This window comes from Phalacrocorax aristotelis, chromosome 5 (assembly GCF_949628215.1).
Source record: "Phalacrocorax aristotelis chromosome 5, bGulAri2.1, whole genome shotgun sequence".
NCBI classification, from domain to species: Eukaryota; Metazoa; Chordata; class Aves; order Suliformes; family Phalacrocoracidae; genus Phalacrocorax; species Phalacrocorax aristotelis.
The window spans coordinates 42,049,564-42,062,625 of record NC_134280.1 but is presented as its reverse complement, the minus strand read 5'-3'; the positions used below and the strand labels follow the sequence as shown (position 1 = coordinate 42,062,625).

Sequence of the window (13,062 nt, the reverse complement as noted above, 5' to 3'; positions counted from 1 at the left end):
ACATCAACTAATAGATTTTTGGTCTATTTTACAGTCTATATTAATGCCACTGGACACTGCATCCTGCTAGCGGCTTCCACGATGCACCTCTGGTCCCAATTCTGCTTGTGCCACTCTTGGGCGAGATCTATCCAAAGGGATTTGATGCCCACGTGGGCTGATTTTAGTTGTCTGCCGTGCATGCTTGCCTTTGCACACCTGAGGAGCCCCGCTGCTTTGCAGAGATGCTTTATAATGAGTATTATTCATATCTGCAGCATGCTTGTAACAGCTACTAATCATTTTACTACTCTTTATAATATATTTAAAGCACAATTAGAAAAAAAAATCTATACAAAGTTACAGCCAAAAGCACATTTTAGTTACGTTATAAATCCCTGAAAAACAATCATCTATCATGAAAACCGGCACTCCTTCCCTCGGCTGACAGAAATGGATGCTTCTGTGCTACACCGAGGGACAACAAGGTAAGGAAGGGCTGGACGGCGGACGGCGGTCGGCTCCTCTCAGCCCTTCAAAGCACGACTCCTTCAGGCTCCAGCAGCAGGTAATTGTGCAAAGGCTTGGGCACAGGCAGCAAGGGGATAAGGCAATGGCATTTGCTGCCCAACTTTTTCCGAATGGTGGAGCGGCATAAATGTTGCAGACACCGGGCTGTACCCGCCAGCCGGAAAAAGGACTCGTAGAATAACTGGTGCTGCTGCAAAGAGATGGGGGGAAACATGAACATCTGTTGGTTTTATTTTTTTCCAGGTTAAGCCAAACAAGCCAGAGATACTTCTGAGATGGAGGTGTAAGGGGAGGAGGTAAGAAACCCATCGCCGATGTTTGTCTGTGGGTTAGGGGTCTGTGTGCTGTTGCGGCTCCTGCAAGCAAAGGCTGGGTGAGGAATGCTCCTGTGGAAGCACATGTGAAGAAACCCAGCCTCGCTGCAGGCACTGTTTGGGGAGGACGCTTTCATGACCATTCTTGCAGAAAGCCTTACAGCTGATGCAGGAGAGACCTGCTTGTTTCTAAGATGGGGAAACAAAGCAGGGTCAGTCTGTGCAGCTTCAGCCTTTACTTAGCTTGGAATTAAACCCATCTCTCCCACCTCTGGAGCGTGCTGAAGGGCTTTATTCGTGTTTCAGCATCTGTCTCCCCTCACAGTCAAGCTAACCAAGGACCTGTGGGGACAAAGCAGCCATCCAAGATCATTCAAAAGCAGGCTGGCTGTACCTGTTGCACAGGTGGGGACGAGCTTCTTAAAATCAAAATTAGTGGCATGGGCTCCTGTGGAGCAGCAGTCTGGGTCCAGGGTCACTTCCAGATGTTGGGATTGTATTTTGTTGTGGGCCAGGGGCAGGAATGGGGGTTTTGGTGTTGATGGAGCTAAAGGGATGCAAAGCTGCTGAGATGGATTTTGTGTGTTGGGGTGCTCCGAGGACTATCCCCCTTCCCCCCCTCCAAGTGAAGTTAGGGTGGGGAAAAAAGACCTCCCAGTGGGTAAACCCCCTTCCTCGGGGCTCAGCTGTCCCTGCCAAACCACCAGCACTGTCTCACCTGAAACACCTCCTCTGGCACGGCCTCCGCCCACTTCTCAGAGACAGGGATTTGCGAGTAGGAATTGAAGAGGACTTCAATGATCTCTGGCACGGCCGCACAGGACTTCAGCACCTAGTTGCGGGCAATAGGGAGGGTGTTCAGGCAAAGATGCATGTCCCAGAGGGGCAGAGCATCCATGTGCTGCAGCAGGGGCTCATCCTGCCCCACTGTGGTCCAGGCTGGGACGGGCCCGTGTCAATATGAGGCAGGCGTAGGGTTTGTCCTGGCATGCTTTGGAGGTCTTTCTCCACCTGTCAAGTGGTGGGAAGACCTGCTTTGCTGTGACACTTCTTCCTCTGGATGAGGCCCTTGCTTCTTATTTACATTTTTGGCTTGTGCATGATAAGCTGGGATAATATTTTCTTTATTGCTTGATGTAAAATCAATGAAATACAGAGCCATAAGGCAGCTGTCCTGACAGCTGATGTACTAAGCCTCTCTCTGACATCCCCAGGCAGGAAAAAATCCTCCATGCCAGTCCCCCCTGCCCATACTGGCTCCCTCCATCCTGCCCTGTGCTTATCTCAACCCACAAGTTCTTTTGCTCTTCCAATTCTCTTCCCCATCCCACAGGGGTGGGGGGAGCGAGCGAGCGGCTGCGTGGTGTTTAGTTGCCAGCTGAGGCTGAACCACGACACCCCGCTGCCACCCTATGTGGGTGTTTTAATTTCCATCATTCCCAACAGCATTGCCAACCCTGATGCCATGGTCCCCTCTCCCTGCCCAGACCAGGAGGCTCTCCCAAATTCTCCTAACCCTCTGGCTTTCTACTTCCCAAAGTACCCAGATCCCAACTGCAAAATCCTGGATGCAAGGAGATGCAGAGGGGCTGTTTTGGGGTTGGTACCTTGATGAAGGCAGGGGGCCATATCTTCTGGGAGCCATGGTTGAGCAGCAGCTGGACGGTGAGGTGGGGCTGCAGGTCCCGCTTGAAGGCAGCGCTCTGCAGAGTGCAGCCCAGAGGGGAGATGCCATCATAGTCGATGGCATTGACGTCAGCCCCATGCCGCAGAAGGAAGTGTGCCAGGCCAGCGTTGGCAGCTGCACATGCCTTGTGCAAGGGGCTCCTCCGCATCTCATCCCGGGCATCAATGTTGGCGCCATGGGCCACCAGCAGCTGGCAAAGCTGCAGGCACCCCTTGCCAGTGTCGGACACCTGCTCGCAGAGGATGCTGAGAGCCGTCTCCTCTCTTGTGCTGCATGTGTTGACGCATGCCCCGTGCCGCAGATAGAGGCGGGCATGGTCGCAGAGGCAGTGCCTGGCCGCCACGTGCAGTGCTGTCTCCCCCCCATCCTCACTGGGCAGGTTGACAGTGGCCCTGTGTCTCAGCAGGAGCTTGGCACATCTGCAAAGAGATGGGAAGGCTGCGGGGTGCGCTCCCCAGATGGGTTTTGGGGGTTATGGGCTGAAGTGGGAGCCACGGGGATGATGGGGTGGGAGGTGGCATGGAGTGAGGATGGGGGTCAAAATGGTGATGGGCTTTCACAGGGCTTGGGGCACTCAAGGATTTGGGGAAGGAGAAGCAGAAGCTGGGGAGGGTGACTCTGTGCCCTGGTGCCCACTGCAGGGTGGTGATGGTTTGGGCAATGTCTCCTTCTTGCTCTTGACCATTATCATTCATGGATGGCCATCCCTGACCATCCTTGACCACCTTGACCCACCACGGTTCCACCATCCTAGACCCACCAGGGACTGCTGAGCCTTATCCCGGCTGTGCCAATGGTTGTGCAGCACTGGGACCAGTGTCCATGGTTAGCCATGCCAGCTAGGCCTGTCCTGGCCAGTGAGGGGCATGGGATGCATCCAGCCGTGATGAGGACACGTATGGTGATGGGCCCCTTCATCTCCTGGCACTGGCACAGCCCTGGGATGTTATGGAGACAATCTATACATTCCCATCCTTTGGCTGATATCCATAGAGCTTCTCAGCTGAAAACATCCTAAACCGCTACCTTCACCTTAATCTGTGCTGAGACCAAACTGATATGGAGGGAAGCCCTCAGTAATGCCTCTGTGCAGCAGAGGAGCTTGGTGTGAGTTTACTTGGGTATGAAATGGATTTCTCTTCTCCTGTTAAGGGACCCAAATGCCTGTGTTGGTCTCTCACCCCAGAGAGGACTAAAGCGGGTTTTCTGCCTGTCCTGAAAAGAAACACTTTTGCAGATGGTTTAAGTCTGTGGAAACAAATTTTGTTGGCTTGTTTGGCACCTGGTGATGATGGAGTGGCAGCACCTGCAGTTCCCAGGAGGAATAAATCAAGGTAAGCAATCCTCCCTATCCTAAATCACTGCTCCTACTTCTCCTTCCCTCTAACATCACTGTGCATAGCTGCAAAGAGGGGTTATGGCTGCTGAGAAGCAGGGACGCTGGTTTCCGTCAGAGCTTTCCACCTGCATCCTTCTGACAACAGACAAGGCTTAAACATGCCTGGTATGCCCTGTTGGTGGTTGGTGTGTTTTGGGTTTTTTTTTGTGTGTGTTTGTATGTGAGTAAATGGATGTGATCAGCCAGTCTAAATGAATCAAAGTGACTGCTCTGTCTCCTGCTGGGAGCTGCCAGGGCCAGCATGGCTCAATGTCACCACCCAGGCAGGGCTGTCGGCAGCCAGGTTAGCACACAGGGCTCAGCTCACTTCTGTGGCACAGAGGTGTTACTTTTTGGAGGAAGGCCAGACCCACATGTTGTCCAAGTGAGACCTTGAAAACATGGCAAGATCATGTTTCCCAAGGGACGCTGCTGGGGAGGTGGGGAAGCCTTAGCAGTAGCTGGCTGGAGTCTAGGGAGGTATATCAACCTTTAACCCCTCCCACACACCTGTTTTATTTTCCTCTAATAAGCTTTTCTTTTAGCTCAGGTATCACCCAGAGCCCTAAGTGAGGTTCTGAGCTGACACAGAAGCAAAATGAGGGGGAGCTGGGGGGCAGTGGAGTCCTTGCCTGATCCTTCCAGCAGGGGAGATGGGGAAGAAGAGGAGCCCCAGGGAGGAAGAATGCAGCCAGGGCATTGCTTGTTTTTCCTGGCCCAGATGAATGCTAACATATGTGGGGAAAACAATAATAATTAAATAGTAATAATCTACTTGAATCTCTCTGGACCTTCAGCATCACCTCCTCCAAGATAGGAGCTGGTGAGACATTCACTCTCCTTGGTGGTGCAGGATCTGCAAATACCTCCTTGGGCTGCTTTTCCCATGAGTATCAAGCCTGAGTTTGCCAGGAAAAAATCCTGCAGGATCTGTGGGGACAGGCTGTTTCTGCAGCCTTTGCAGGTGTAATGGTCCCAGATTCTGCCAGCCCTCGCTGGACATGGCCAGAGACATCTGCTGCGGTTGTTCTCTGCTGGGGTTGCAGTTGTGGGTGAGCGGATAGAGTATGGGGTTGTGCCAGCCCCCAAATCCTTAGATCCTTACTTTACAATTCCCTTTTTACTCTAAAACATACCGAATCCCTTTCTCAAGCAATGGCTTGTCTCACTGAGGCTTTTTTGGCGCTTGCTGTCTGCTGCTGGTTGGTAAAACTTTGTTGGAGAGGGTCAGTTGCTGGATCAAATCACACCACGACTTGGTCATGTTTACCGGTCTTGTCTGTCCTTCACAGAGGGAATTTGTAGCCCTAATTATAACGACATTCTAATGTTACTGGGTTAGCTTAAACCTAATGTCATTGTTAGCTCTGGCACCCTAAAATAATGTATTTGGGGCAAACCAAGGGATGTTTCTTCAGGGAAAAATGGAAATATGTATTCCTAACTTGGTTTGCAAAACATGCAGCAGCCTAGTCCAGAAGAAAATTCCCTTTTGTTCTTTTTCGTTTGTTTTTTAATAGATAATGCCTAAAGCATCTCTGCTCCCTTCTCAGGCAAGGAGGTAGCTGTGCCTAGAGACCCTGAGCACAAACACTGCGAGAATTCTAGCAAGAGCTATGTACTGAGAGTGCCCAGGCAGAAGACTTATGTCTGCATAGGCGAGGCAGAGGGAATATTTCCCTGTCCTTAATTTTGGGATAAAGGTTGGTACATCATGGGTTGCCTGGCAAAGCAAGTGCTGTGCCCAGTCCCTCCAGTCCACGCACAGGGTTTTCCCTTACTGAGTGCAAGATGGGAGTTCAGTTACAGGGAGTTCAATTCTTCTTGGTCTCCTGATAGCCATCCCAAATATCCTCTAGAAATACCAGGGTGGAAATGCCACCCTTCTCAGATGCTATTTTCCTGAAGGGTTATTCTTATTTATTATCAAGTTCAATGGCTAACTTGTTGGAAGAAACCTGAGTCGGTTTATATTGCATTTTCCCCCTGGATACGCCTCCCTCGGCAAAGAGGGAATGTTAGCGAGGGGCTATAAATAAGGGGTGATCCTCTCTGGTTAATGGAAATGGTGGGCCCCTGCAATGAGCACGTGCCTCCTGTTCGATGTATGGGGCATCAGCAGGTGCCGGGTAGATGCCATTCATGCTTGCTGGCTATATGCTCTTATTTTAGCCTCTAGTCTCTGCTGATGAACTCATATACTCTAACACTTTGCCAGAATTTCTAGCTTCTTGGTTTTTTTATTAATGCCCTTTTGTTCACCATTAGATTAGGCTAAAACCCCATTAAATAGGGCTCAGCTAACGCTTGCAGCTTTCTGAGGGCTCCTCTCCAGTTTTCTGGGTATATTGCAAGAAGCCATGGATTTAGTTCAGCAGAAATCCAGACACAGGGGGCAAAGCAAACCAGCTTGTTTTCCATCCAGCCTGGTACTGTCAACCTGGCCAAGCAGCTTGCCAGCAGCGGTGATACCCCTGGAGCAAGCCCTCCAAGAGCCACCCTCACACACAGTTATACCAGATTTTGTATAGTTTAAACTCATTTCCAAACCCTTCCTAACTCATCTGTGGATGATGAGACACCTGAATGTCTCCTTGCTTGGGCAAGTTGCTCATTAGGTCAAAATCGCACTAATTTGTGATAACCGGTACTAGTACTACAGGTTTGCCTTGCGCTGTGGTCCTGACTCAAATAAACAGGATAAAGTGATTTGGGTTTTATTTTCCTTCTTCACTCCTCAATGAAGCTGGGCCAGATGTCAGTGCAACGTTGGGCAGTCCGTGCCCATCACCCTCCCGTGCCCTCTTGCTGCCAGGATGGCTCCCGCTGGCTGTGACTCCCAGCATCCCAGTGGGATGCCACTCAGTTTTGGATGAAAAACGCCTAGGCTGGGAAAGTGGGATTTAGCTTGAAATGGGATGCCATGAATAACCAGCAGGAGGAGCAGGAGGTTGGGGCAGTGGAGGCTGGAGGAAAATTCCTGTCCTAAACACTCAGGCCCTCAGATTTCTTAAGGAAAATATTCTGTGTGGTTTTTTCCCCTCCCTGGGACTGGAGTGAGGCTTTCCCATCCTTTGCTCTGTTGTTTCTTATGGCATCCAAGTGACCATCTCCGAATCTGTCTGTGATTTATTGCAAGATTCATCTTGCTTGTTAAAACAGCCTTTCTCAAGCTTGGCTCTGAATGCAAGGATTATTCCTATTAATTTCCTAAAAGAAGGAGAAAGGAAGCCTGTTTTTCTTTAAAGGATGAAAATCTTTTCAGGCACTGCAAGCCCAGTGGTGAGCCACGGCAACACCAGTGCCGAGGGCTGGTTGTGACGTGGCTGCTTGTGTCAGCACAGGGACTGCTCTGCCGCCGCGGGGCAAACACCAGCCTAGGACCATCCTGCTTTGCACTGTCTCTTTGCTAAAGCTTTGTCAGCTGTGGATACTCATCCATGAGACCTCATTTTGTCACACTGACTTGGGGAGCAGCTTTTCCAAAGAGCAGGGTCAAGCCTTGGCTTGTGTTTTGTATCTGCTTTTGGGCTCTTTATTTCTTGCTAGGACCCATTAAGAAGCTGGTCTTCCCTGGTGGGGAGATGAGTTTCCAAAATGATGGCTCTAAACCCTCCGAGTTTTGTATTTTTTTGATGTTAAAACGGAGCAGAGGACAAGGTTTAGCGCTAGATGATGCTAAACACTGGCCTTTAAAATCTGTGGTCTTTTATTTGTAGTAACGCTTCTTTCCTGCAGCCAAAAGAGCATCCGGGCGAATGCTGAAATAGCTGGAGGGTACCACGCGGCCAGACCCACCAATGGTGGGCTAGTGCCCATCTCCCTTGTGCTGCCTTTTTACGTACCTGCCTTCCTGCTTTGCTCCTGTTTTCTGCTAATTCCTCCCATAATTAGCTATCCTCATCTAACACCCCCTAAGCAAAACCCATCCTGCCTGCCCAAGCTGGCCGCTTTCGCCATCGTTTCTTGCACAGAGCCCTCAGACACTGAGTCTCCTCCTGCACTAAATCGTCTCACCGTTTAACTCCCATCCCTAGGTCCTGGAGGGTGGGAGCCAGAAGACAACTCTGGTTTCAGCTTGCAGGGTGGAGGGGAAGCTTGAAGAAGTGAACACAAAGGCATCACTCAGCCATAAGCCCAAGTTGCACAGAGGCGGGGGTGACATCTTCTTTTCTCATCACTTGGCTTGGCTAAGCCCTCTTTCCTACGTGGAAGGCTGGGGGAGGCAAGCCTTAGGGGATTTCTCTCCAGGTAGGCTCTCCCTGGTTGCATGGGAAACCTGGGATCTTCAGAGAGCTTTTTGCAACTCACAGATCTGAAGGAGGACCCTACAAACGTGGTAGTGTTCGCCATCCCTTCTGCTGTGGGTACCACAATGAGAGGCGGGAGATACGTCCCGTGTCCCTGCGATGCGCCTTCCACTGCCCCATGCATGCTCTTCCCCCAGCACTGCTGGGAGAGTTGAGACTCTTCCTCTCCCCCTCAATTATTTTTATTTTATTTTTTTTTCGGGGTGCCAATAAAGGCAGACTCCTTTAATCATCCCAGCTTTAAGAGGGAAATGGAGAGCGCCAGGGAGAGAGTGCAGTGAATTTAGAGACTCATCTTACCCCACCATGTTAATTATCTCTGCTGTAAAAAAGAGGTCAAGGAGAGGAACTCTACTAAATAGGCCGACGTTGGCATGAACAGCTCCTAAAGTGAAGAAGGTAAGACTGAACTTTACTGGAACTTTTTTTTTCGATCTCTTCAAAAAGCTCCTAGATTAAAGCTCTGATATCCTTTTTGTTGAAATCTCATGGATTCTGAAGCTCAAATGGCTGGAAGGAAGCCCAGATAATTTTTTTTTATCCCAGTCACTGAGAGGCTCAAAGGTTCTAAGTCCTGCCCCCATGGTGAATTGCCAAGTATATGGGAATACAGAAGAACCGGGCACATAGGTGTTCTGGCCATTGTTATTGAGAGGGAGAAAAATAAAATAGCTCTCTATGTAGGTCAATGACCTGCTCTTTATTGTCAGTAAAAAATTAAGGATGACCTAAAATCTACTACTCAATAAAAAAAAAAAAAAGGCAAGGTAAAGGAGTCTCCCCCTAATCAAAGAGGAAATGTTTGTGTTACCTAAAGCTTGACCTCCTCAGTCTCTAACTTTAGCAAAGTCTTTGCGATTGAAAAGCAGTGGTCGAAACCTCAAAACCTGTCTGAAATGTCTATTAATTTTTGATCTTTCAAGGGAGTTGGCTTAGTTATTGTAGAAGCCCCCGTAGCGCCAGGTAGCATAGTTAAAGGTCTCTCAGCATTTCCATTTTAAAGTTCCAATATTCAAGGGCTTATAACTCAGCTGTTTCTATGTTGCGTCTGCCTGATCCCCACGTTGCCATTTGCTGGCTCACCTGTCATCCCCCTCCAGCCTTCTGGGGGAAATAACATGTAAATCTGTGACAACGGCTCATTTTTAATATATATAAATATATTTGCTTTTTTTCCAAGCTGGGAAGCCCCTGGCCAAAACCAGGACACCTGGGGACCTCTGTGGGCCGTGGGGTCTTCTCCATGCACCAGGTTGGTTTCTGTGCCCCATCTCTAGAGGGGGAGAGCAAGTTGGTGAAACCTAAAATGCCCCCCCAAGGCTTTTAGAGTGGCTTGGGGTTTGGAGTCTGAGGCTTTAAGGTCAAAGGGAGCTCGGGTAAAGGAATTAAAACCAACTTCTTATTAATGATGAGGGCTGCCTGTAGCATTCTCCCTCACCAATTCCACTCCCTTCAACCCTCATCACACCAAGGATGTATTTGATTAATCCCTAGATTTTTGGCTGAACGAAAATTTGATTAATACTTGATTTTTGGCTGTCTTGTACACTCTTATAAGCCGGGCTTCAGATATTTGCATCTGCAAACCTTTTCCTCTCTGGCTGCTTATGTTTTGCAGAGCTCTTTCCCTGTCACCTGGCTCACAATACATTAGATCCATAGTGGGAACCTTGCCTTCACCACTTCTAGTTAAGCTTGCTGCCTGCCTAAAGGGGAGAGGATGAAGCTGGGGTGACTTTTCACTAAAGCTGGCAGATAATAAAATTCATTACGGCCCTAAGCAGTTTCATCAGGATATCGAGGGGCTGAGCTCTTCATTAAAAAAAAAAAAATGTTCTGATTCCTTAGCTTTAATGATTCAGGTACTTAAAGTCCTACCAAGACATATGTGTGTACATGAAAAGCTTATTTTTCAAGGCAATGTTTATGCTCATCTCTGTGTGATGCTGATCTAGGCTGAGAAAGGAGCGGACACACATGGCTGAGCCTTAAGCCCAGCTATAAACCAAGGTGGACCCATATATGGCTCATGCGAGGTGAGGAGGTGGGAAGATTGTTCCCTGTCCTGTAGACCCCATGCCTTCGTTACGGCCCTGGGGCTGGGATTTTAGGAGGAGGAAGTGCCCTGATTGGCACCGACTTTCTTTGTGAATAGGGTTGGCATGGGCTGAGGAGTGCAGGAGGTTGGGGTAACCTGTGTGCCCCACGACTGGACCCATCCTGAGCATCTCCTGGGCAAAAGCGTGCTGGACCTGGGATGTGGGACATAGCCATTTTAGGATAAATCCTCAGAAAAGATGAGCAAGGAAAAGCATGTGGAGCTGGTCTAGTCTGTTCCTGTGCATGGGAAAGACCTGGGCCGTGCAATGTGCCTGGTACCGAAATACCCCTTTTTGTCTGTGCTGGGTGTGCTGCAGCAGCTGATGGAGCCAGGAGATGTGGGAGCATGTGGGAAGCCTTGCCAGGGATTATGGCATCTTTTTTGCACCCTACAGAGGCAAAAGCACTGGGGTCTGGATGCAGGGGATGCAGAACGCAGTTATCGGGGGGGGGGGGGGTGGGGTGTGTGTGATAGGGTCCCTCTTCTTACCCCAGGGAGTCTTGGGTGGTGCAGAGGTGCAGCGGGGCCAGGCCCTCATCAGTCTGCAGGTTGGGATCAGCCTTGTGCTCCAGCAGCAGCTCAACGCAGTCGGTGTGCCCCCCCAGGCAGGCTTCGTGCAGGGGCCCTCGCCCTCCTGGTGCCAGGTCAGGGTCGGCCCGTCGGCGGAGGAGGTGGCGCAGGCTGGCGGCGTGACCCCAGCGGGCAGCGAGGCACAGCGGGGTGGTCAGCTCCCGCTTGTACTCCAGTGACCACAGCCCTGCGGGGAGGAGGGAGCGGGGCTGACGGCCGGGGCTGACCAGCTGGACTCCCATCCCCTGTGTACCGGCCTTGCACATAAAACAGATCAAGACACTGTTTTTACCATTTTTCTTTTAGCTCCCTGGCAGCTTTAGGGGTTCCAAAGAGCCCGGTTATGGTTGGTGGCTGCTCTGAGTGCTCTTGGCAAGAGGGGAAGCAAAACTCCCCTGGCATGTGCACATCCAGGAGCAGGCCTGCATACGACACAAGCTGGGTAAACTAATATGCTGCCTGCAGCCAGCTGCACAGGTGACCCTGTGTGCAAGACCTTGCTGGCAGGAGCTAAAAGGCAGCTCATGAATTCCCCACCTGCACCTAGGGGAGGAAAAGACTGTCTTTGCTGGGACTGGGCTGGGCCTGAAGGCACCCAAGCTGGGTTAGAGCACATTGGGAGGGTGATGCAGGGCTGGGCAAGGGATGCATTGAGTTTAGGTTTAGCTGGAGCAAGGCATTGCAGTTTCCAGCAGCTCTGGGACCACCAGTAGATGCATGGTGCCTGGTGAGCATCTGGGACCACAGGACCATCTGAGTTTGGGAGACACCAGGCACTACTACTCTGGGAGCATCTTATTCCTGCCAGGTAGGACTGGGCAGCTCTTTCTGAGCCCCTGCACAGGGAATTTGGGCTGTAAGCCCTCTTGCAAGCATGCCTAAGCCACAGAGCAACCCATCCAACCTGAAAAAGTCATGTGGACATGGGTTAGTATGTGCAGAAGAAAATAGTAAAAGAAAGTGCTGAATACGGCTAGGGCTGCAGGGCACAGTCAGCTAACTGGAAACCAGCCACCTTGGGAACAGGCTCTATAAAAGTAGTGTTAGGCACTTAAATGCACAGCATCTCTCCTATTTAGGGTTAGTAAATACCTGTTTTTTAAGTTTTTTTTCTGGACTGGCCTTTAAAGGAAAAGTACCTGAGAGTCCGTAAGATGCTTGGCTTTTCACCTGCCACTCCAGCTCATTTTTACTGATCTCAAAAACCAGGTTGACATCTTGATAGTACCGGTCAGTCAGGACCTCGAGGTTTCTCAGGTCTCCTTTGACCAGGGCCATGTAATACTTGGTGGCGGGAGCATGAGCTGTTACAGGATGCTCCAAATCCAATTTGGGGGAAATCTGTAGCTTTTCTGTTACAGGTCCCGGTAACTCGCCCATTCCAGTGCTTCCCGTGTGCGTAGGTCCTAGCTGGGAGGATAGACGGGCTTTTATAGTTCATAGTTTCCATCCTCCTGGGCTCATTGTCTAATTATAATCCAGTTAAGGCTCTATTGTTGTTGTATTTATAACTCCGGCAGGGTCAGATGATAACGGGTACACGATACAATGGGAGTCAAACGGTCACTGGGCTGTGTTGTGGCAGCACCTCTTGGATTAAATTGCTGGTTTAATTGCAGGCAGCAGCTTGGGACATGGGTGTTTAGGCTGGGAGGAAAACGGTGCCTAGTGTTCAGAGGGTTAAAAAAAAAAAGAAGAAAATTAGTCAGCTCCTGTCTGCCCAACCCTGTATAACCTTAGTTGTGTGCTCTGAGAAAGTATTGTTTGTTTTTTTTTTTCTCTGCCTAATGCTGTATTTTTTTTTTCTTTAAGGCACTCATACCTGTTTCCAGTTTTGTGGTTGCTATACAGAAACACCTGGGCATCACGCAGTGGCCGACATGATGCAGTCTGGCACACTGGTGTGTGTCTGCAGGGATGCAAAGCACTTGGCAAAGGCAAGCGAGGTACAAAACTTCCTGGGTCTTTGGCATGGGGAGCTGCTTTCCCCACTGATGCCTTGTATAGGAGAGAGAAAGCGCCTAGCCTCTGCTGCCATTTAAGCACAGGGATGGATGCCAGTGGAGTGTCCCTGGCTCCTGCTGCCCTGAGGCTTGTGGCTCCTTTCCTCAAGGTCACGGGAGAAGTCTGCAGCGGGGACAAGAATAGATCTGAGTGTCTCGTAACTTGGTGGCTTTGCCACCAGCCCAAGG

General features: G+C 50.2%; 1 protein-coding gene across 1 annotated transcript; it reads right to left on the bottom strand.

The window, feature by feature from the left end:
• Positions 1–341: 341 nt before the first annotated feature.
• On the bottom strand, positions 342–12,535 carry ASB18 (ankyrin repeat and SOCS box containing 18). Its single transcript, XM_075092585.1, has 5 exons — positions 12,010–12,535; positions 10,790–11,057; positions 2,432–2,930; positions 1,543–1,656; positions 342–700 (listed from the first exon to the last, which is right to left on the bottom strand). Exons 1-5 carry the CDS (start codon positions 12,248–12,250, stop codon positions 515–517), a joined length of 1,308 nt encoding a protein of 435 aa, XP_074948686.1. The 5' UTR covers positions 12,251–12,535; the 3' UTR covers positions 342–514.
• Positions 12,536–13,062: the final 527 nt, after the last annotated feature.